Source organism: Prunus persica, chromosome G4 (genome assembly GCF_000346465.2).
Source record: "Prunus persica cultivar Lovell chromosome G4, Prunus_persica_NCBIv2, whole genome shotgun sequence".
In the NCBI taxonomy this organism is placed as follows: domain Eukaryota; kingdom Viridiplantae; phylum Streptophyta; class Magnoliopsida; order Rosales; family Rosaceae; genus Prunus; species Prunus persica.
In genome coordinates, this window is record NC_034012.1 from 12,649,936 (window position 1) to 12,671,403 (window position 21,468).

General features: G+C 40.0%; 2 protein-coding genes across 2 annotated transcripts; both read right to left on the reverse strand.

Moving 5' to 3' along the window:
* LOC18779799 (ankyrin repeat-containing protein ITN1) lies at positions 5,877 to 8,218 on the reverse strand. The gene is made up of 3 exons (XM_007212786.2): positions 7,511 to 8,218; positions 6,764 to 7,296; positions 5,877 to 6,649 (listed from the first exon to the last, which is right to left on the reverse strand). Exons 1-3 carry the CDS (start codon positions 8,124 to 8,126, stop codon positions 6,035 to 6,037), a joined length of 1,764 nt encoding a protein of 587 aa, XP_007212848.2. The 5' UTR covers positions 8,127 to 8,218; the 3' UTR covers positions 5,877 to 6,034.
* LOC18779598 (protein ACCELERATED CELL DEATH 6) lies at positions 17,520 to 19,821 on the reverse strand. Its single transcript, XM_007214154.2, has 3 exons — positions 19,227 to 19,821; positions 18,480 to 19,012; positions 17,520 to 18,365 (listed from the first exon to the last, which is right to left on the reverse strand). Exons 1-3 carry the CDS (start codon positions 19,819 to 19,821, stop codon positions 17,751 to 17,753), a joined length of 1,743 nt encoding a protein of 580 aa, XP_007214216.1. The 3' UTR covers positions 17,520 to 17,750.

Consider the following 21,468-nt stretch of genomic DNA (forward strand, 5'->3'; position numbering starts at 1 on the left):
CAGTGTGTGCTTGGACGAACATCTGTGGGTCAGTGTCTTCTCTACCTGGATTGTTGAGTCTAGTAAATAGCCTCATCTAATACAACATCTAATACGTGCCAGAACGAGATAGCACTTGTATGCTTTTTACTCCTATGCTAGAGTGTTATTAATAACTACTACACAGTCGACAACTAACAGTCTTCACTAAAACGAAGACCCACTGTGTTTATCGTCATTAAAACCATCTGTTGCTCGCCATAAATCTGTAAAAAATATAATTTTCTTCGTAAATCACCATCTAAAACGGGATAGTATGTTTTAACACTGTCTGTTTCCCCGTACGCCCTCTAGGTCGTCTTCCACTTGGGGGCCCAAGGAGCGGGGGATTAGTATTGTTTATAATACCCCCCCCCCCCCCCAAAAACCCCCCCCCCCCCCCCCCCCCCCCCCCCCCCCCCCCCCGGGGCTCAAACTGGGCGTCACAGGATGCACAAGTTTGGAAGACATATGCTGATGGCATGATTTATGAATGGCTTTGGTAAACAGGTCCGCAGGTTGGTCAACAGAAGGAACAAAGCAAACTTGATGACTTCCAAGAGCAAGATTTTCAAGAACAAAGTGATAGTCCAACTCATTGTGACGTGTGCGGGTATTGAAAACTAGATTGGGCCATGTATGTCGTGCTGAGATTGTCACAGAGTTGGATCGAGAACTAAAGACGCACACCCAATTCATGAAGAAGGGAGTAGAGCCAAGTGGTTTCGGCACAAGCATGAAAAAGGGCACGATATTCCGATTCTGTACTAGAGGGCGAAACTGTGGGCTGTTTCTTGGAACACCATGAGATGAGGTTAGTTCCAAGAGTAATCACATATCCAGTGGTCGACCGACGAGAATCAGGGCACCCAGCCCAGTCCCCATCAGAGTAGGCGGAGAGAAGAGTTGCGGTAGTTTGAGGAGTGAAGGTGAGGCCGAGCTCAATAGTGCCCTTGATGTACCTAAGTGTAAACTATCTCGGTTGGGTTGGAGATGAGAGCACCATCAAAGATAGAGAGGAGAACCTTGGTAGCCAATGGAGTAGATGCGGGTTTGGAGTTGAGAAGATTGGCTTTCTGTAAAAGATCATGTGCATATTTGAGTTCATTGATGTAGAGAGTACCATCCTTATGAAGAACCTGTAAACCCAAGAAATAGCTTAGCGGACCAAGGTCTTTGACGTCAAAGTGGCCACATAAAAGATAGATGAATTGTTGGAGATGAGTGGAATCACTGCCAGTTACCACGATGTCATCGACATATAGAAGAAGAAAAAAGGTATGAAAGGCCTGTTGAAAAATAAATAATGAACTATCAGCTTGGCTCCTTGTAAAGCCTATAGAGAGAAGGAAAGTACTGATGCAATGAAACCAAGTACGAGGTGCTTGTTTAAGGCCATAGAGTGCTTTGTGGAGCTTGCAAACATAAGATGGACAAGTGGGATCAATGAAACCAGGGGGTTAAGCCATGTAGACATCTTCTTGAAGAAACCCATGGAAAAATGCATTTTTAACATCAAGTTGACGAAGGGACCAACCACGAGAAACTGCAAGATTGAGAACAGTGCGAATGGTGGCAGGCTTGACAATAGGACTAAAGGTTTCAGCATAGTCTATGCCCGAACATTGATGAAAACCCTTGGCAACTAGACGAGCTTTATGGCTTTCAATGGAGCCGTTAAAGTGACGCTTAATCCAAAAAACCCACTTGCACCCAACCAAGTTTTGAGAAGGAGAGGAAGGAACCAAAGACCATGTATGATTTTTGAGAAGTGCATTGATCTCTTCAGTCATGGCGTCACGCCATTCAGGATGCTTAGTGGCCTGTGAAAAACAAGTAGGTTCAATATAATCAACAATAGTTAATAAGGCATGGGGAATGGGGTATTTAACAGTGTCGTCGGTATGAAGCTTGGGCTTTTGAATGCCATCTTGAAGGCGGGTGTGCATGTGAGGAACATGTGCAGGAGTGGGAGATTGCGGAGCTACTGGAACTTGGGGGTTAGGAGTTGCTGAGGGGTTCGGAGCTACTGGAACTGAGGGTTCTGAGTTGCTGGAACAGGGGCAGGCGCAAGCGGAGAGAGGTGTATGTGAGGGCGTCTGGAATAAGTTTGGAGTAATGGCCGGGCTAACGCGGAAAAAGTGTCGTGGAGTGGACTAGAGGGTGCGGCAGGGCCGAGTCATGGCTTGTGACTATAGAAGCTGGAAAAGTGTGCACTAGGGAGGTGTCATGAGTTTGCAAGTTTGGGTCTGTGACAGGAGTTATCAATCTAAGCCAGGTGCGAAGGAGGGCAGAATTGGGTGGAATTTAATATCCACATACTCTAAAGAAGATGATATCTGTAAATGCTCAAATGGAAAATGCATTTGGTTAAATAAAACATGACGGGACTTGTAAACACGACCCTTGAAAGGATGTAAACAACGGTAACCTTTGTGGTGAGAATTGTATCCAAGGAAAACACATTCAAAGGTGCAGTTGGTGAGTTTATTTTCAATATATGGTCCAAGGTAAGAGAAACAAGAACACCCAAACACTCGAAGATGAGAGTAGGAGGGAGGATGTTGGAAGAGACGAGTGTATGAGGTGTCCTATTGAAGATTAGGAGTAGGCATGAAGTTGATGAGATAGACAGTAGTGAGGGCAGCTTCAACCCAAAGATTGTGAGGAGTGTGAGAAGTGGTAAGGAGGGAACGAATTATGGTGGCAATGTGTCTGTGTTTACGTTCAGCTACGCCATTTCATTGGGAGTGTGGGGACATAAGAAAAATTGGTGGATGCCTAGTTGACTGCAAAGATCAGAGGAAGCATTATTAACATATTCAATGCCATTGTTACTTTGAAAGATTTGCACAGTGGTGTGAAATTGATTTTTAACCATGAAAAGAAAGGTTTGAAAATGAGAAAATACCTCATTTTTACGGTGCATAGGATAGATCTAGGAGTAACGGGAAAAGTCATATGTAAACAAGACATAATAACGATAACCAGTGCAGAAATGACCGGGGACATCCATACATCAGAGCGAATTAAATAGAAGGGAAATGGGGCAAAAGTTTTATTACTAATAAAGGATAGTTTGGTGGATTTTCTAAGTGCACAATCCTTACATAAAGCATGAGAGACTTTAAAGCCTAGAAATGGCGTTAAGTGAGAGAGCACATGATGGGATGAATGGCCAAGGCGACAATGCCAAGCAGGAGAGTGCACGGTGGTAAGGGCACGGGGGACGGTGGATGAGTGAGAGGAGAGGGAAAGTGGGTAAAGACTATCTTTCGAAGGGCCCTGAAAGAGTAACGAACCATTACGTAAGTAATAGATTTGATAAAAGTCAGGAGTAAGGACAAAAAAAACTAAATCATCACGAGTAAAACGGGCAACATAAAGAAGATTAGTACGAAGAGAGGGAAGACAAAATACATTTTGAAGAAAAAATTTGTGAGAACCTAAAGGAAAAGGAAGAGAAACAGTATGAGAAATAGAGAGAGAATCTCTATTACCAAGAAATACATAATTATTACCCTGATATGGCTGTTGATTTTGGAGATTAGAAGGACTACCAATCATGTGATGAGTGGCACTTGTGTTAGGATACCAAGTGAAGTCAAGTGGCTGCATGAATTGAGCCCCAGCAAAGGAAGGAAAAGATTCTGGGCCATTACAGCGATATGGACATGTTGTAGTAGTATATTGATTGGTATTGCAGGTGGTGCACCAAGCGGGTCCTAAGACACTAGGAGTTGAGTTGGGCCAGGCAGAGTGTTTGCTAGAAGCAGCAGATTTGGCACAATGGAGCTAAAAGGAAGGCCAATTGCTTTGAGGTCCAAAACTTGGAGCAAAATGAGGCCAAAGTTGATTAGGGCATTGGAGCTGCTGTGAGCCATTTCACGGGTTGCTCCAGAAAGGTGAGAATTTGCTCTAGCCACCACAGCCGCGACTGTGCCAGCCACTGCGGCCACCACGCCTGTTGCTGGAGAAGCCACCACCACGGTAAGAATTTAAGGAAGTATGACCGGTGGTGTGAGGAGAAGATTGGGTGGCCATTAGCACTGTGTTTGATAAGGAGCGATTCGATGAGCCTATGCGTCGAAAGCTAACAAACGAGCACGAAGATCAGCAAAGTCAGGAAGCAGAGGAATATCGAGAATTGCAGTGACGAGCATGTTGTAATCAGGTCCTAAACCCAGAGCACAGCAGTGACAAGTTTTTTTGGGGAGACAGGTTCATTTATAGCAACCAGTGAATCGGCAAGGGACTTAGTATGACGAAGGTAAGTATCAATGGGTTGAGAGCCTTTTTGCATATCCATGAGTTGAAAACGAAGAGCAGATTCACTGGCTATACTGGATTAAGAGAAGTGGCGTTGGAGACACTCCTAGAGATCCCGTGGAAAGGTGCAGCCGACGGTAAGAGAGAGAATTGACTCAGAGAGTGTACTGGTGATGTAGCTAACAATGAGTAGGTCTTGTTGGTACCACTGAGTATGGGCGGAATTAGTTTGGGTAAGAGTGGCGGTGGTGGTTGTGGGTGTTGTGGTGGTAAAAGTGGAGGTTTGGGTAGAAGGTTGTTCATGAGTGCCATCGATAAATTTCCATATAGGTCATGCATGACTGACTAAAAAAGGTTTGAGTTGGCGGAGCCAAAAGAGATAGTTGGAGTCAGTAAGCTTGATAAAATGAGAAGAGTTGGGGCTAGGGAGGGAGACGGTGGATTCAAACGAAGCCATGAGGTGGACCTAAAGGAGAGGATTGGATCGAATAAGGGAGAGGGAGGAAACCCTAGGTTAGGCTGATACCATGTAGAAAATATATTTCCTTGTATTAAACAGATTACACAAAGTCCCTATTTATACTGATACATGATATCTACTTAAGGTAGGAAATAATATAGACATGAATACAATCTGATTTATAGCAAGAAATCCGATTTACAGCAGGAATGGCTATTTGCTAAGAGGAGATTGTGAAGTTAACTTCCGTGTGTGCTAGGAAAGGAAAGCAGCGTTAACAGGTTATTTCACTTCGCATTTTTCAATAAATTATACCATACAAAAAAAAACAAAAAAAACAAAAAAAAAAACCTAAATCAATATACTATACCTTACAATAAAATCATAAATTAGAAAATCGTTTTACCAACAAAAAAAAAGGACAGAATTTCAAACTCTCTCTAAATATGCAGACATTTTAGTTCTTAGTTTTAGACTTCGGTAAGCAGATTTTTCCTCCTTTGTTTACATAAATTGTTTGATGTTCCTTTTTGAATGTTTCATTTTGGTTTTTCTTCTTCTTCTTCTTCTTGACGTTGTTTCTGTTGCTGTGAACTTACGACACTTGCTTCCCCATGATTTGTTTTAGACTCTTAACGTGGACTCTACTTCCTCCTTAACGTTGAAACTTCAAATGAATCAAAGAGAGAAATGGGGCTCAGTTGACTTAAGAAACAAAAGGTGAAGTCTTCTTACGTTTCTATAAGTTTCAAAGGACAAATGCGCCAATGCATCCGAACTAATACGATTGCTTCTTGGACTAATGCACTTGTTGTAATAGTGTAGTTAAGTTTCAGTCAAATAGGTCTTGAAACATTTTGGACAGAAACTTGTTCGGTCTTTGGTTATATATTCATACTACTTTATTTCGTAAGGCTTAGATCTGAGTCATTAATCAACATTGACTTCTCATATTTAGCATACCAAGACAGTATAGAAAGAGTGCTCAAAGAGAGAAAAAGTTTTCACCCATATCACATTTCTGGATTTTCTAGCTTGAGATTGATTTCACAGACATTTTCTTCTTTGTTTATTTGCTCTCTTTCTATCTTGTGTGTGTGTGTGTTAGTTGAATCATAACACCAAGATATCTCAAAATCCAACAATTAGTCTACAAAATTTCATACATCAAAAGTGTATAATATTGAATTGTAATCTTTAAACCCCTAAACATCAAACTTGTTCTAATGTGACAGATGTGCTGAAGGAGTGGTTGAAGTATATAGTAGTGCAGAATGCACTTATTCTTCAAGGTTTCTTCTTGATTTTGCATTTGAGCTTACAGAGATGAAAAATGAAGAATCTGAAGGCTTCAGGTAGGGAAAACATTTTCACCAACTGGGAAAGAAACAAAAGGGTAATAACATGAAAAGCGGCTCCTATGAGGGTTCCCAAGGTTTCGACAAATTGCTGATGGGGCATGACAGCCAAAATCCCTGTTGTGAAGGATGCTGCAGTGAATTGCAGAGCAAAATATGTAAGAGCGGCAGCACTTGTGAAATAGTAAACATAGGAGGACTCGTTGCTGTTAACAGCTCCCCAGAACAGAAGGCAAGCTGCAATTATTGAGCAAGTCATGGCAATGCTGTCTGTGATGATGAACCACTTGAAAAAATTATTTGACTGCAGAAGAGCCTGCCCTTGGTCCGGGCCTACATCATTGTTGTATCCTCCAGGCATTGTGAAGGCTGCTGCAAATGTCACAGTTGTGATAAGTGTTGCAACCATTAAAAGGGTCTGGCCCATTTGCTTGTAAGTTTGCATTGCAATGGCTTCTTCTTGGTCTGCTCTTGAAAAAACCTTGATGTTGTCCAACCAAGAAGGCGGTGTCCGGAGATGTCCCCAAATGCTTGGCATTATATTCTGCAATTAAATTCATTTAAGAGAAACAAGGTCTATAAGAATGGCAGTTTGTAGTTTGTTAAGCATTAAGACCAATTTTATACAAGGGATATTAATTATGTACTTAGTACTCACCCTAGGAGGTGTAATATTAGCTTCCTTGATTGAACTATCAATCTCAATTGCTGTTTGGCCATATTTGTTCTTGGATCTTGGATTTACTCTTCCATCCCACTTCAAGTAACACAAAATCCAAGTTTTTCTTTCAATGGTGGATAGATGGAAAGGCGTATTTCCATCAAAATCAGGCTGGTTTATGAGCCCCTCCAGCTCTGCTGTTTCTAGTATATACCTGACAACTTCTGTTTGCCCATTGAAGATTGCAATATGAAGAGCATTCCGTCCATAAGGGTCGACAAGTTCTCCCGAATCTGGGCAATGTCCAACAATCTCTCTAATCACATTGGTATAACCTTTGCTGGCTGCAACATGAATTGGTGAATAACCCTGTTTATCCAAAACATACGCAGTCGAAATATCGAGTTCTAGTAATCGTTGAACTGTTTTATGGTCTCCCAGGGATGCTGCATAGTAGAGAGGAGTCTTGCCTTGGTGGTCAGCTTGTTTGATCAGCTGCTGTTTGAACCTTAGGAGGGATTCCACGACACCTTATAATCATACACAAAAATTTAGCTTAGATTAGAAAAAATTACAGAAGACTCTTACTGATTAGAGGAGCAACATCTGTATGGAATGGATACTATTATTTTTATTTATGCAAAATTCAACCGCCAGATGTGTCAATAGTGAAAGTCCCACATAGGATTTGCAAGTTAATTGAGATAATGGTAGCATATATTACCGGGCCAAAGTATGACATACCAAAATGCCTCTCAACCACAGCAGCATGCAGAGCTGTTTGGCCATCTGAACCACCATGAGCTGATGCAGGGCTTGATTGTAAAATTTGATTCAGAATATCTAACAATCCCTCTCTTGCAGCCAGGTACAATGGAGACTCACCTGCCTCATTTTCAAAACAAGCCAATTTGGGGTCCATCTTAAGTAAGAACTCAGCCACTTTGGTGTGACCATTCCTCACAGCTTCGTGTAAAACCGTGTTGTTTCCTCTATTTCTGATTCTCAGAGTCTCAGTCATGCTGTTGTTAGCGTTCCTGAAATCTACTTGTGACATGGACAAGGTTTCTCTGACCAGATAATTGACAATCGAGAAGCAGCCAACCCTTGCAGCCACATGTAAAGGAGTATCTCCATCTAAATTTGGTTGTGTGACAAGGGACATGCATCTGCTATAAATCTCAGCTGTAACATTTTTGTGCCCAAATTGCCCAGCGATATGGAGGGCAGTGTTTTCTCGGGGCGTAAGTTGATATAGTAGCATGGGATCATCGTTAAGAAGTTGTTTAAGGAAGCAAACATCCCCTGATTTTGCAGATTTGTAGAGCCTTGGATCCATGGAATTTTTGGAACTAGGCATTACATAATTGTGGGGTTGCTTTATATAGCCTTGTTATTGTAGGTAGTTTTGACAGAGCATTTGCATTGGCACTTGAAAAAAAAAATTCCAAATTCATCCCATCTGAACCAAGATTTTTGTGCACTGACCTCTAAGTTGCCGTGGTCTATTTTGGTTCACGTGGAGGAATTGAACCCACCTCAAGTTCAACTCAGTTGACTATATATTTAGACTAAACCAACCGCCACTAAGATTGAACATTCCAACCCATTTTTCAAAATCGAAACTTGACAGGAAAAGCTTCAATAAGTTTGTGATTTTGACAGTCACGTCTGCTATGGCTGATTACAAGTCCTTCAACCCAGGTCATTGTAAAACTACGAAACGGCTCGTAACTTCTAACGCGTATGTGGGAGCCATGAAAGAAAAGAAAATACAAAATGAGCTTAAATAAATTTATTAGTTTAATTATAACTATCTGATGATGTAATGATGCAAACTGATTTTTAAGCAACCACAACGGTTTTGAAGCAATAAAGACGACGGAAATTTCCCCTCGTCTTTTTGTATTTTTGTAGTAGTGATAAAGTAGAAGTGGAAAAGAATTGCTGTAAAGTCAAAGCTCTGCATCATTTTATGCGGTGTGAGAAGCATGTAATGTATGTATTAACATTGGCCGATGAAGTGGGTTAATTTGCACCTTCTCTAAGTCTACAGACAAAATAATGGGCAATTTAATTGTGGAATTTTTGTAACTAGGCATTACATAATTGTGGGGTTGCTTTATGTAAGGCCTTGTTATTGCAGGGAGTTTTGGCAGAGCATTTGCATTGGCACTTGAAAAAAAAAATTCAAAATCAAAATTCATCCCATCTGAACAACCAAGATTGTTGTGGTCTATTTTGGTTCACGTGGAATAATTGAATCTGCCTCAAAATCAACTCAGTTGAATATATATTTAGACTAAGCAGCCTCTAAGATTGAACATCCCAACCCATTTTAATGTTTAATATTAAAATATGAATAATGCTACTCTTACCACATTTGTATACTACATTCTCATATCATTTTATGTGGCAGTTGAGGTGTGGTATGAGAATATGATATATAAATGTGGTAAGAGTAGCATTACTCTTAAAATATTAGCGACTGCTAGGGTTTTTCAGCTTTTTTTTTTTCTTCCTTTAATTTTTAATTTTTAATTTTTAATTTTTAATTTTTAATTTTTAAATTTCATCCAAATTAACAGGGTTAAATTGGGATTAAGTGGTTAGAAATGTGTCAAAAAATTATATAAGGGACATTAAGGGACATGGAAAATGGGGACAATGGATCCCATCCCATCAAAATGTGGACTCCACTTGTGGAAATGGTTGAAATTGAAACTTCAAATGAATCAAAGAGAGAAGTGGGGCTCGGTTGACTTGAGAAACAAAGCTCAAGTCTTTTTATATTTCTGTAAGTTTCAACGGAAACGTAGCAACCTTCTCTCTAACCTTCTCTTTTGGATCTTCTCCATTTTTCTCATAACAAGTGTCACTTTCCTTACACTTACAACAATGTCATTAATGCATCACACAAACTAGTTTTTGTTTTTCAAATTTACCCTTATTAATATATTAAAATTTTTAAATAACAAACTTGTTTTTTTTTACAACTTTCTTAGGGCTAGTTTGGCATTGTTGTGTTGTGAAAATAATCACTGTCAGATTTGTTGTGAGAGAAAACAGTTTGGCGTTTGGTAAACTTTTTGTTAAAAGTGTTGTTGGTACTGATTCTCGTATAATCATTAAACTCAAATGCCTCTTCGAAACTGATTCCTGGATAATCAGAAAATCAAAGCACCACATTAGCTGCTTTCCCTTATAGTGTTCTCTCACAGCAATTTTTAACAATAAATGATTTTCTCATAGTTTACCAAACAGGTTGGTCTTCCCAAAATTCTTTAAAAATCACTTATCACCCTAAATAAGCAATGTCAAACCGTTACTTACTACCATGTTAAAAAATTAAATAAGAAAATAAAAATTGAAGTTTATATATATATATATATTCAGAGAGGACCCATGTTTTGTTAAATACAAAAGAAAGATGATGTCACTTTCATGATAATGTCATGAAATAAACTTTTTTTTTAACCCAAAAAAAAAAGACCTTTTTTTTAACCCCAAAAAAAGGACCTTTTTTCTTCTTTTTTTATTTATTTAATTTTTAACAATGTGCTAAGAAAGTTGTAACAAAATTTGGATAAATTGAAGGAAATATAAAAGCCAATACATTTAATAAGGGTAAACTTGGAAAACAAAAACTAATTTGTGTGATGCATTAATAATATTGTTTTAAGTGTAAGGAAAGTGATACTTATTATGAGGAGAAGGGAAAATGTCCAAAAGAGAATGTTAGAGAGAATGTTACTAGCATTTCTCAAAGCGCAAATGGGTAGAGGCAAACTTGTGGTGTGGGTTAAAACTTAAAAGAGTAGAAAAGAGATTACAAATATATATATATATGGATCTCCACTCTTTTGGGTCTCTCTCTCTCGCTATGCGAGAAGAGACGTGTGTCAAAATTAGGGTTTAGGTTTTTCACACTCAGCCGTCATCCTTTCCTTGGCCTAACAACGCACGTTTTCATCCATGTTCAGCCATCGTTGCCTTCCTCGACTTGACAACATCAAGTCACTTTTGTTCCATGTCGAGTTGCTACCGTTTCTTTTCCACGTTAAGTCACTGTCGTCACTCATCTCTTCGACTCTGCGGTGCTAGCCTCATTGTTGTCTCTCTCAAATCCTGGGCGTTGGCTTTGTCGTTCACTTTCTCCTCGGTGCATTGACGTTTCTGGTTGTTGCCTTGATATGGTGGTTTCAACGGGTCTGCTATTGCTATTGTGCCGACAGTCTCCAAGTCAATGCGACTATGGTGAAAGCTACTTCGTAGGGGTCGGTGGTCACTGTGGAGGTGGCTTTCCTCACGCCTCTTCCGTCATCTAATCTGTGATCTCAAGCCTTACCTTCATGAGAAGACGGCCGATGTCCAGAGATTTGGCGTGGGTGGCTCTCACCTAGGGTTTATAAACACGTGAAAAGAACTTGAAAAACAAGTGGAAAGATCAATCCAGTATGGCGGCGACCGGTCGCATTTAGGAATTCTTCCTGGCTTGCAATTTGCCTAAAAACGACTGGTCACAATTCCCTTGCAACCGGTCGCTTTATGCGTTTTTCTAGAACTTTGACTCTGCTTCAAAACTACAGGTCGCCTCCTGCGACATTTGCATCTTAATTGAGCCAATTTTCAACAATTATGACAGTCATGTCTACTTTATACATGTTGTCTGCTATGACTGATTTCAAGTCCTTCAACCCAGGTCATTGTAAAACTAAGAAACGGCTCGTAACTTCTAACGTGTATGTGGGAGCCATGAAAGAAAGAAAATACAAAATGAGCTTAAATAAATTTGTTAGTTTAATTATAAGGGTTTACTAGTGAAATACCCCCTGAACTTGTACCTAAGTTTCAATTAGCCTCATATCTTTTTTTTTTTAAGAAAATTAAGGATATGAACTTCTGTTTTTAGCCAATTTCCCCTCTGCCGTCTAAATCATCAATATTTCATCCAATTTTCTGTTAAATCATTAAAAATAAATTTCTTCTTTTGGAAAAAATTAAAAAAAAGAGAAGAAAAAAAATATATGGCCCAGCTCATCTCTATCTCTCTCACTCCAAAACCCCAAGCTCACTGGATCTGAAAATACAAATCCACTTTATTCAAACTTTTTACTTTTAAAAGTACGAAAAATAAAAATAAAAATAAAAATAGAAGAAAGACCAAAGCAGGTACCCAAAGTCCCAACCCACCCAGTGCCGACAGCAACTTTCTCTCCCACATGAAAATTCTAATTCTGATTTCCACCAAAACCAACCCCAGCCCCAGCCACCCCATGCCCGACCCCTTCTCTTTCTCATCCCAAAACTTATCAAGACACCCATGGAAGTTTTGGGGAGGAAGGGGAAGAAAATTGATTGATAAAGTGGACAACCCAGATTCAAGACATTATAACCTAGAAATTCACTAAATTTGGAGTGATATAGCAAGAAAAGAACCAAAGAACAGACCTTGTTGGACTTGGTGCTGTCAAACCCTAGATTCTCAATTCATGCTTTTGAGATTGAAAGGGTGTTGTATTTGTGAGAGGGATTAGGGAAGATGATGGTAGGGCTGGGTGGGGCTGCCAACCATTCCAATGCCATCACAGCAGCCAGTGACCCATCCCCTTCCCTGAACGCAACCCACCTCCTTCCCCGAACGCAACCCACCCCCACATCCAAAAAAACAAAAAAGAAAACCTTATCCCCACCCACAGACCCCTAAAACAAATAATAATCCTTTGTTCTGCAGCTTGATTCTTCTTCTTCCTCCCGCTGCAGCTCGATTCTTCTTCGACCCCTAGCTCTCCACTTTGTTATCTCCACTCCTGCCACAAAAAATCCAAACCTCAGCTTTAAACAATTCCCAACACCTAGCTCCCCACTCTGTCATCTCCACTCCAGCCACAAAAAATCCAATCCCAAGCTTCCCCACCAAAACAAAATCAAATCTTAAAGAGGGAGATGTGTGGAGGCAGCAAATCTCTGAACCCAAATATGAACTCAAAACCCAAATTTGCAAAGAATAACTCAACGCCGTCAACATCCTAAGCCCAGATCGTGATGAAATTTAAGAGAGAGAGAGACAGAGGTAGAGAGACAGAGATGGCAGGTGAGGTTTTTTTTATAACTTTATTTCTATTATTATTATTTCAAAATTTAAATTATTTTATTTTATTTTCACATGGAAATGACCAATTTACCCTCATATTTAACGGCAAATTGGACAAAATGTTGAGGATTTAAACGACAGAGGGGAAATTGGCGAAAAAAAGAAGTGTATATCCTTAATTTTATAAATAAATAAAAAAAAAACGATAGGAGGCTAATTGAAAGTAAGCTACAAGTTCAAAGGGTATTTCGGTAGTAAATCCTTCATTATAACTATCTGATGATGTAATGATGCAAACTGATTTTTAAGCAACCACAATGGTTTTGAAGCAATAAAGACGACGGAAATTTCCCCTCGTCTTTTTGTATTTTTGTAATAGTGATCCAGTAGAAGCGAAAATGAATTGCTGTAAAGTCAGAGCACTGCATCATTTTATTCAGTGTGAGAAGCATGTAATGTATGTATTAACATTGGCCGATGCAGTGGGTTAATTTGCACCTTCTCTAAGTCTACAGACAACAAGAAATAATGGGCAATTTAATTGTACAGCATGCTAGTCATATGGATTTTTTTGATGGTGATCGAACCAAAAAAAAAAAAAAAAAAACCAAAATGAATATACCAGGCAATAAATCCTCTAACAAAGCTTAGAACTTCATAAACGAGAAAATCGATTTAGAAGTAAACCCCCACAGAAAATAATTCAGAGAATGAAAAAAGAAAGAAATTGAAACTCTCCATATGCAGACTTTTCCTTTTGTGTTAGACTTCAGCACGCAGATCTTTCCTCCGTTGTTGTTTCTGTTCCTGTCCCTGTTCCTTGACTGTTCTGTTTTTCTAATTCTGTCACATCAGTTGTGAACTTGCGACACTAGCTTCCCCATGATTTGCGTTAAACGAATACCCAAAAGGCTATCAAAACGTGGCCTCCACTTGTGCAAATGGTTGAAATTGAAACTTCAAATGAATCAAAGAGAGAATTGGGGCACGGTTGACTTGAGGGAAACCATTATAGGGCTCATTATAGATTATATTTTAATTATCTGAAGGAGAGGAAGGAACCAAAGACCATGTATAATTTTTGAGAAGTGCATTGATCTCTTCAGTCATGGCGTCACGCCATTCAGGATGCTTAGTGGCTTGTGAAAAACAAGTAGTTTCAATATGATCAACAATAGTTAATAAGGCACGGGGAAGGGGGTATTTAACAGTGCCATCGGTCTGAAGCTTGGGCTTTTGAATGCCATCTTGAAGGTGGGTGTGCATGTGAGGAACATGGGCAGGAGTGGGAGATTGCGGAGGTGCTGAAACTTGGGGGTTAAGAGCTGCTGAAAATGTGGGGTTCGAAGCTTCTGGAACTAGGGGTTCGGAGTTGCTGGAACAGGGGCAGGCGCAAGCGGAGAGAGGTGTATGTAAGGGCGTCCGGAATAAGTTTGGAGTAATGGCTGGGCTAACGCCGAAGAAGTGTCGTGGAGTGGACTAGAGGGTGCGGCATGGCCGGGGTCATGGCTTGTGACTGTAGCAGCTAGAAAGGTGTGCACTAGGGAGGTGTTGTGAGTTTGCGAGTTTGGGTCTGTGATAGGAGTGATCAATTCGGGCCAGGTGCGAAGGAGGGCAGAATTGGGTGGAATTTAATATCCACATACTCTAAAGAAGATGATACCTGTAAATGCTCAAATGGAAAATGCATTTGGTTAAATAAAACATGACGGGACGTGTAAACACGACCGTTAGAAGGATGTAAACAACGGTAACCTTTGTGGTGAAAATTGTATCCTAGGAAAACACATTCAGGAGTGCGGTTGGTGAGTTTATTTTCAGTATATGGTCTAAGGTAAGAGAAACAAGAACACCCAAACACTCGGAGATAAGAGTAGGAGGGAGGATGTTGGAAGAAACGAGTGTATGAGGTGTCCTATTAAAGATTAGGAGTAGGCAGGAAGTTGATGAGATGGACAGTAGTGAGGGCAGCTTCAACCCAGAGATTGTGGGGAGTGTGAGAAGTGGTAAGGAGGGAACGGATCATGGTGGCAATGTGTCCGTGTTTATGTTCAGCTAGGCCATTTTGTTGGGAGTGTGGGGACATGAGAAACATTGGTGGATGCCTAGTTGACTGCAAAGATCAGAGGAAGCATTATTAACATATTCAATGCCATTGTCACTTTGAAGGATTTGCACAATGGTATGAAATTGATTTTCAACCATGACAAGAAATGTTTGAAAGTAAGAACAGACCTCATTTTTACGGTGCATAGGATAGATCTAGGAGTAACGGGAAAAGTCATCTAAAAACAAGACATAATAAAGATAACCGGTGACAGAAATGATTGGGGACATCCATACATCAGAGCGAATTAAATAGAAGGGAGATGGGGCAAAAGTTTTATTACTAATAAGGGATAGTTTGGTGGATTTTCTAAGTGCACAATCCATACAGAAAGCATGAGAGACTTTAAAGCCTAGAGATGACGCTAAGTGAGAGAGCACAGGATGGGATGGATGGCCAAGGAGACGATGCCAAGCAGGAGAGTGCACGGTTGTAAGGGCACGGGGGACGGTGGATGAGTGAGAGGAGAGGGAAAGTGGGTAAAGACTATCTTTCGAAGGGCCCTGAAAGAGTAACGAACCACTACGTAAGTCATAGATTTGATAAAACTCAGGAGTAAAGACAAAGAAAACTAAATTATCACGAGTAAAATGGGCAACATAAAGAAGATTAGTACGAAGAGAAGGAAGACAAATGACATTTTGAAGAAAAAAATTTGTGAGAACCTAAAGGAAAAAGAAGAGAGCCAGTATGAAAAATAGGGAGAGAATCTCCATTACCAAGAAATACAGAATTATTACCCTGATATGGCTGTTGATTTTGGAGATTAAAAGGACTACCAATCATGTGATGAGTGACACCTGTGTTAGGGTACCAAGTGAAGTCAGGTGGCTGCATGAATTGAGCCCCAGCAAAGGAAGGAAAGGATTCTGGCCCATTACAGTAATGGGGACATGTTGTAGTAGTATGTTAATTGGTATTGCAGGTGGTGCACCAAGCGAGTCCCAAGACACCAGGAGCTGAGTTGGGCCGGGCAGAGTGTTTGCTAGAAGCAGCAGATTGGGCACAATGGGGCTAAAAGGAAGGCTAATTGCTTTGAGGTCCAGAACTTGGAGCAAAATGAGGCCAAAGTTGATTAGGCCATTGGAGCTACTGGGAGCCATTCCACGGGTTGCTCTAGGAAGGTGAGAAGTTACGCCAGCCACCACGGCCGCGACCGCGCCAGCCACCAAGCCTGTTGCTGGAGAAGCCACCACCACGGTAAGAATTTAAGGAAGTATGACTGGTGGTGTGAGGAGAAGATAGGGTGGCCATTAGCGCTGTGTTTTGATCAGGAGAGATTCGAGGAGCCTATACGTCGAAAGCTAACAAACGAGCACGAAGATCAGCAAAGTCAGGAAGCAGAGGAAAATCGAGAATTGCAGTGACGAGCATTTTGTAATTCGGTCCTAAACCTCATAGCACAGCAGTGACAAGTTCTTTTGGGGAGACAGGTTCATTGATGGCAGTCAGTGAATCGGCAAGGGACTTAGCATGATGAAGGTAAGCATCAATGGGTTGAGAGCCTTTTTGCATATCCATGAGTTGAAAACGAAGAGCAGATTCACTGGCCATATTGGATTAAGAGAAGTGGCGTTGGAGACACTCCTAGAGATCCCGTGTAGAGGTGCAGCCGACGGTAAGAGAGAGAATAGACTCAGAGAGTGTATTGGTGATGTAGCTAACAATGAGTTGGTCTTGTTGGTACCACTGAGCATAGGCGGAATTGGTTTGGGTAAGAGTGGCGGTGGTGGTTGTGGGTGTTGTGGAGGTTTGGGTAGAAGGTTGTTCATGAGTGCCATCAATAAATTTCCATATAGGTCATAGGGTTTAGGGTAGAAGGTTGTTCATGAGTGCCAACAATAAAATCATAAATGAGAAAATCGTTTTACCAACAAAAAAAAAGGACAGAATTTCAAACTCTCTCTAAATATGCAGACATTTTAGTCCCTAGTTTCAGACTTCGATAAGCAGATTTTTCTTTGTTTACATAAATTGTTTTATGTTCCTTTTTGAATGTTTCATTTTGGTTTTTATTCTTCTTCTTCTTCTTCTTGATGTTGTTTCTGTTGCTGTGAACTTACGACATTTGTTTCCTAGACTATTAACGTGGACTCTACTTCTCAACGTTGAAACTTCAAATGAATCAAAGAGAGAAGTGGGGCTCGGTTGACTTAAGAAACAAAAGGTGAAGTCTTCTTACGTTTCTATAAGTTTCAAAGGACAAATGCGCCAATGCATCCGAACTAATACGATTGCTTCTTGGACTAATGCACTTGTTGTAATAGTGTAGTTAAGTTTCAGTCAAATAGGTCTTGAAACATTTTGGACAGAAACTTGTTCGGTCTTTGGTTATATATTCATACTACTTTATTTCGTAAGGCTTAGATCTGAGTCATTAATCAACATTGACTTCTCATATTTAGCATACCAAGACAGTATAGAAAGAGTGCTCAAAGAGAGAAAAAGTTTTCACCCATATCACATTTCTGGATTTTCTAGCTTGAGATTGATTTCACAGACATTTTCTTCTTTGTTTATTTACTCTCTTTCTATCTTGTGTGTGTGTGTGTGTGTGAGTTGAATCATAACACCAAGATATCTCAAAATCCAACAATTAGTCTACAAAATTTCATAAATCAAAAGTGTATAATATTGAATTCTAATCTTTAAACCCCTAAACATCAAAAATGTATAATATTGAATTCTAATCTTTAAACCCCTAAACATCTAACTTGTTCTAATGTGACAGATGTGCTGAAGGAGTAGTTGAACTATATAGTAGTGCAGAATGCACATATTCTTCAAGGTTTGTTCTTGCTTTTGCATTTGAGCTTACAGAGATGAAAAATGAAGAATCTGCAGGCTTCAGCAAGGGAAAACATTTTCACCAGTTGGGAAAGAAACAAAAAGGTACTAACATGAAAAGCGATTCCAACTACGTGGCCCAAGACTTTGGCAAATTGCTGATGGGATATGACAGCCGTAACTCCTGTTGTGAATGCTATTCCAGTGGATAGCAGAGCAATATATGTAAGAGCAGCTGCAATTGTTAAATAGTAAACATAGGAGGACTTGTTGCTGTTAACCGCTCCCCAGAACAGAAGGCAAGCTGCAATTATTGAGCAAGTCATGGCAATGCTGTCTGTGATGATGAAGCACTTGAAAAAATTATTTGATTGCAGAAGAGCCTGCCCTTGGTCCGGGCCTACATCATTGTTGTATCCTCCAGGCATTGTAAAGGCTGCTGCAAATGTCACAGTTGTGATAAGTGTTGCAACCATTAAAAGGGTCTGGCCCATTTGCTTGTAAGTTTGCATTGCAATGGCTTCTTCTTGGTCTGCTCTTGAAAAAACCTTGATGTTGTCCAACCAAGAAGGCGGTGTCCGGAGATGTCCCCAAATGCTTGGCATTATATTCTGCAATTAAATTCATTTAAGAGAAACAAGGTCTATAAGAATGGCAGTTTGTAGTTTGTTAAGCATTAAGACCAATTTTATACAAGGGATATTAATTATGTACTTAGTACTCACCCTGGGAGGTGTAATATTAGCTTCCTTGATTGAACTATCAATCTCAATTGCTGTTTGGCCATATTTGTTCTTGGATCTTGGATTTACTCTTCCATCCCACTTCAAGTAACACAAAATCCAAGTTTTTCTTTCAATGGTGGCTAGATGCAAAGGCATATTTCCATCAAAATCAGGCTGGTTTATGAGCCCCTCCAGCTCTGCTGTTTCTAGTATATACCTGACAACTTCTGTTTGCCCATTGAAGATTGCAATATGAAGAGCATTCCGTCCATAAGGGTCGACAAGTTCTCCCGAATCTGGGCAATGTCCAACAATCTCTCTAATCACATTGGTATAACCTTTGCTGGCTGCAACATGAATTGGTGAATAACCCTGTTTATTCAAAACATACGCAATCGAAATATCGAGTTCTAGTAATCGTTGAACTGTTTTATGGTCTCCCAGGGATGCTGCATAGTAGAGAGGAGTCTTGCCTTGGTGGTCCGCTTGTTTGATCAGCTGCTGTTTGAACCTTAGGAGGGATTCCATGACATCTTATAATCATACACAAAAATTTAGCTTAGATTAGAAAAATTTACAGAAGACTCTTACTGATTAGAGGAGCAACATCTGTATGGAATGGATACTACTATTTTTATTTATGCAAAATTCAACTGCCAGAGGTGTCAATAGTGAAAGTCCCACTTAGGATTTGCAAGTTAATTGAGATAATGGTAGCATATATTACTGGGCCAAAGTATGACATACCAAAATGCCTCTCAACCACAGCAGCATGCAGAGCTGTTTGGCCATCTGAACCACCATGAGCTGATGAAGGGCTTGACTGTAAAATTTGATTCAGAATATCTAACAATCCCTCTCTTGCAGCCAGGTATAATGGAGACTCACCTGCCTCATTTTGAAAACAAGCCAATTTGGGGTCCATCTTAAGTAAGAACTCAGCCACTTTGGTGTGACCATTCCTCACAGCTTCGTGCAAAACCGTGTTGTTTCCCCTATTTCTGATTCTCAGAGTCTCAGTCATGCTGATGTTGGCATTCTCGAAATCTGCTTGTGACATGGACAAGGTTTCTCTGACCAGATAATTGACAATCGAGAAGCAGCCAACCCTTGCAGCCACATGTAAAGGAGTATCTCCATCTAAATTTGGTCGTGAGACGAGGGACATGCATCTGCTATAAATCTCAGCTGTAACATTTTTGTGTCCAAATTGCACAGCGATATGGAGGGCAGTGTTTTCTCGGGGCGTAAGTTGATATAGTAGTGTGGGATCATCGTTAAGAAGTTGTTTAAGGAAGCAAACATCCCCTGATTTTGCAGATTTGTAGAGCCTTGGATCCATGGAATTTTTGGAACTAGGCAGTACATACTTGTGGGGTTGCTTTATATAGCCTTGTTATTGTAGGTAGTTTTGACAGAGCATTTACCTTGGTACTTGAAAAAAAAAAATCCAAATTCATCCCATCTGAACCAAGATTTTTGTGCACTGACCTCTAAATTGCCGTGGTCTATTTTGGTTCACGTGGAGGAATTGAACCCACCTCAAGTTTAATTCAGTTGACTATATATTTAGACTAAACCAACCGCCACCAAGAGTGAACATTCCAACCCATTTTTCAAAATCGAAACTTGACAGGAAAAGCTTCAATAAGTTTGTGATTATGACAGTCACGTCTGCTTCATACAGTTGTCTGCTATGGCTGATTTCAAGTCCTTCAACCCAGGTCATTGTAAAACTAAGAAACGGCTCGTAACTTCTAACGCGTATGTGGGAGCCATGAAAGAAAAGAAAATACAAAATGAGCTTAAATAAATTTATTAGTTTAATTATAACTATCTGATGATGTAATGATGCAAACTGATTTTTAAGCAACCACAACGGTTTTGAAGCAATAAAGACGACGGAAATTTCCCCTCGTCTTTTTGTATTTTTGTAGTAGTGATCCAGTAGAAGTGGAAAGGAATTGCTGTAAAGTCAGAGCCCTGCATCATTTTATGCGGTGTGAGAAGCATGTAATGTATGTATTAACATTGGCTGATGAAGTGGGTTAATTTGCACCTTCTCTAAGTCTACAGACAACAAGTCCTCTAACCAAGCTTAGAACTTCATAAACAAGAACATTGATTTAGAAGTAAACCCCCACAGAAAATAATTCAGAGAATGAAAAAAGAAAGAAATTGAAACTCTCCATATGCAGACTTTTCCCTTTGTGTTAGACTTCAGTACGCAGATCTTTCCTCCTTTGTTGTTTCTGTTCCTTGACTGTTCTGTTCTTCTAATTCCGTCACATCAGTTGTGAACTTGCGACACTAGCTTCCCCATGATCTGCGTTAAACGAATACCCAAAAGGCTATTAAAACGTGGCCTCCACTTGTGCAAATGGTTGAAATTTAAACTTCAAATGAATCAAAGAGAGAACTGGGGCTCGGTTGACTTGAGAAACAAAGCTAAAGTCTTCTTACGTTGAGTTTCAAAGGGAAAATGGGCAGAGGCAAACTTGCGTGGTGTGTTGGTTAAAAGAGCCAACAGAGATTGCATATATGCATATAGCTGAGATTTGTGGGACACCATTATAGGCCTCATTATGGATTATATTTTAATTATTTCAAGTGTTAGTTTTTAGATATTCTCTGAAAAATTATCCTTACAAAAAAAATCACTAGAATCCGAAACTATTTGATCAGTGGCGGACCCAAACTTTCGTTCATCTTGGGGCTTAAAAAAAATCCAACCAATATATAGCCAAACAAAAAATATTTGGGCTTAAAGTGAACTTGGTGGCTGAGTTCTCCACAAAATTACAGAATGAGTGAACTTGGTGGGATCTCTATTCTTCTTTTATAACATAGGGTTTTTCCTTTTTAATATACGCTTTGGGCTTGTATATATTGGATGAGCCATGTGGGGGCTCCACCTAAGAAGAACCTAAAAAAAAAATAAAAAATGTGAGTTTGGGTGGGATTATATGGTTAAGTGCAACTTTTTTGC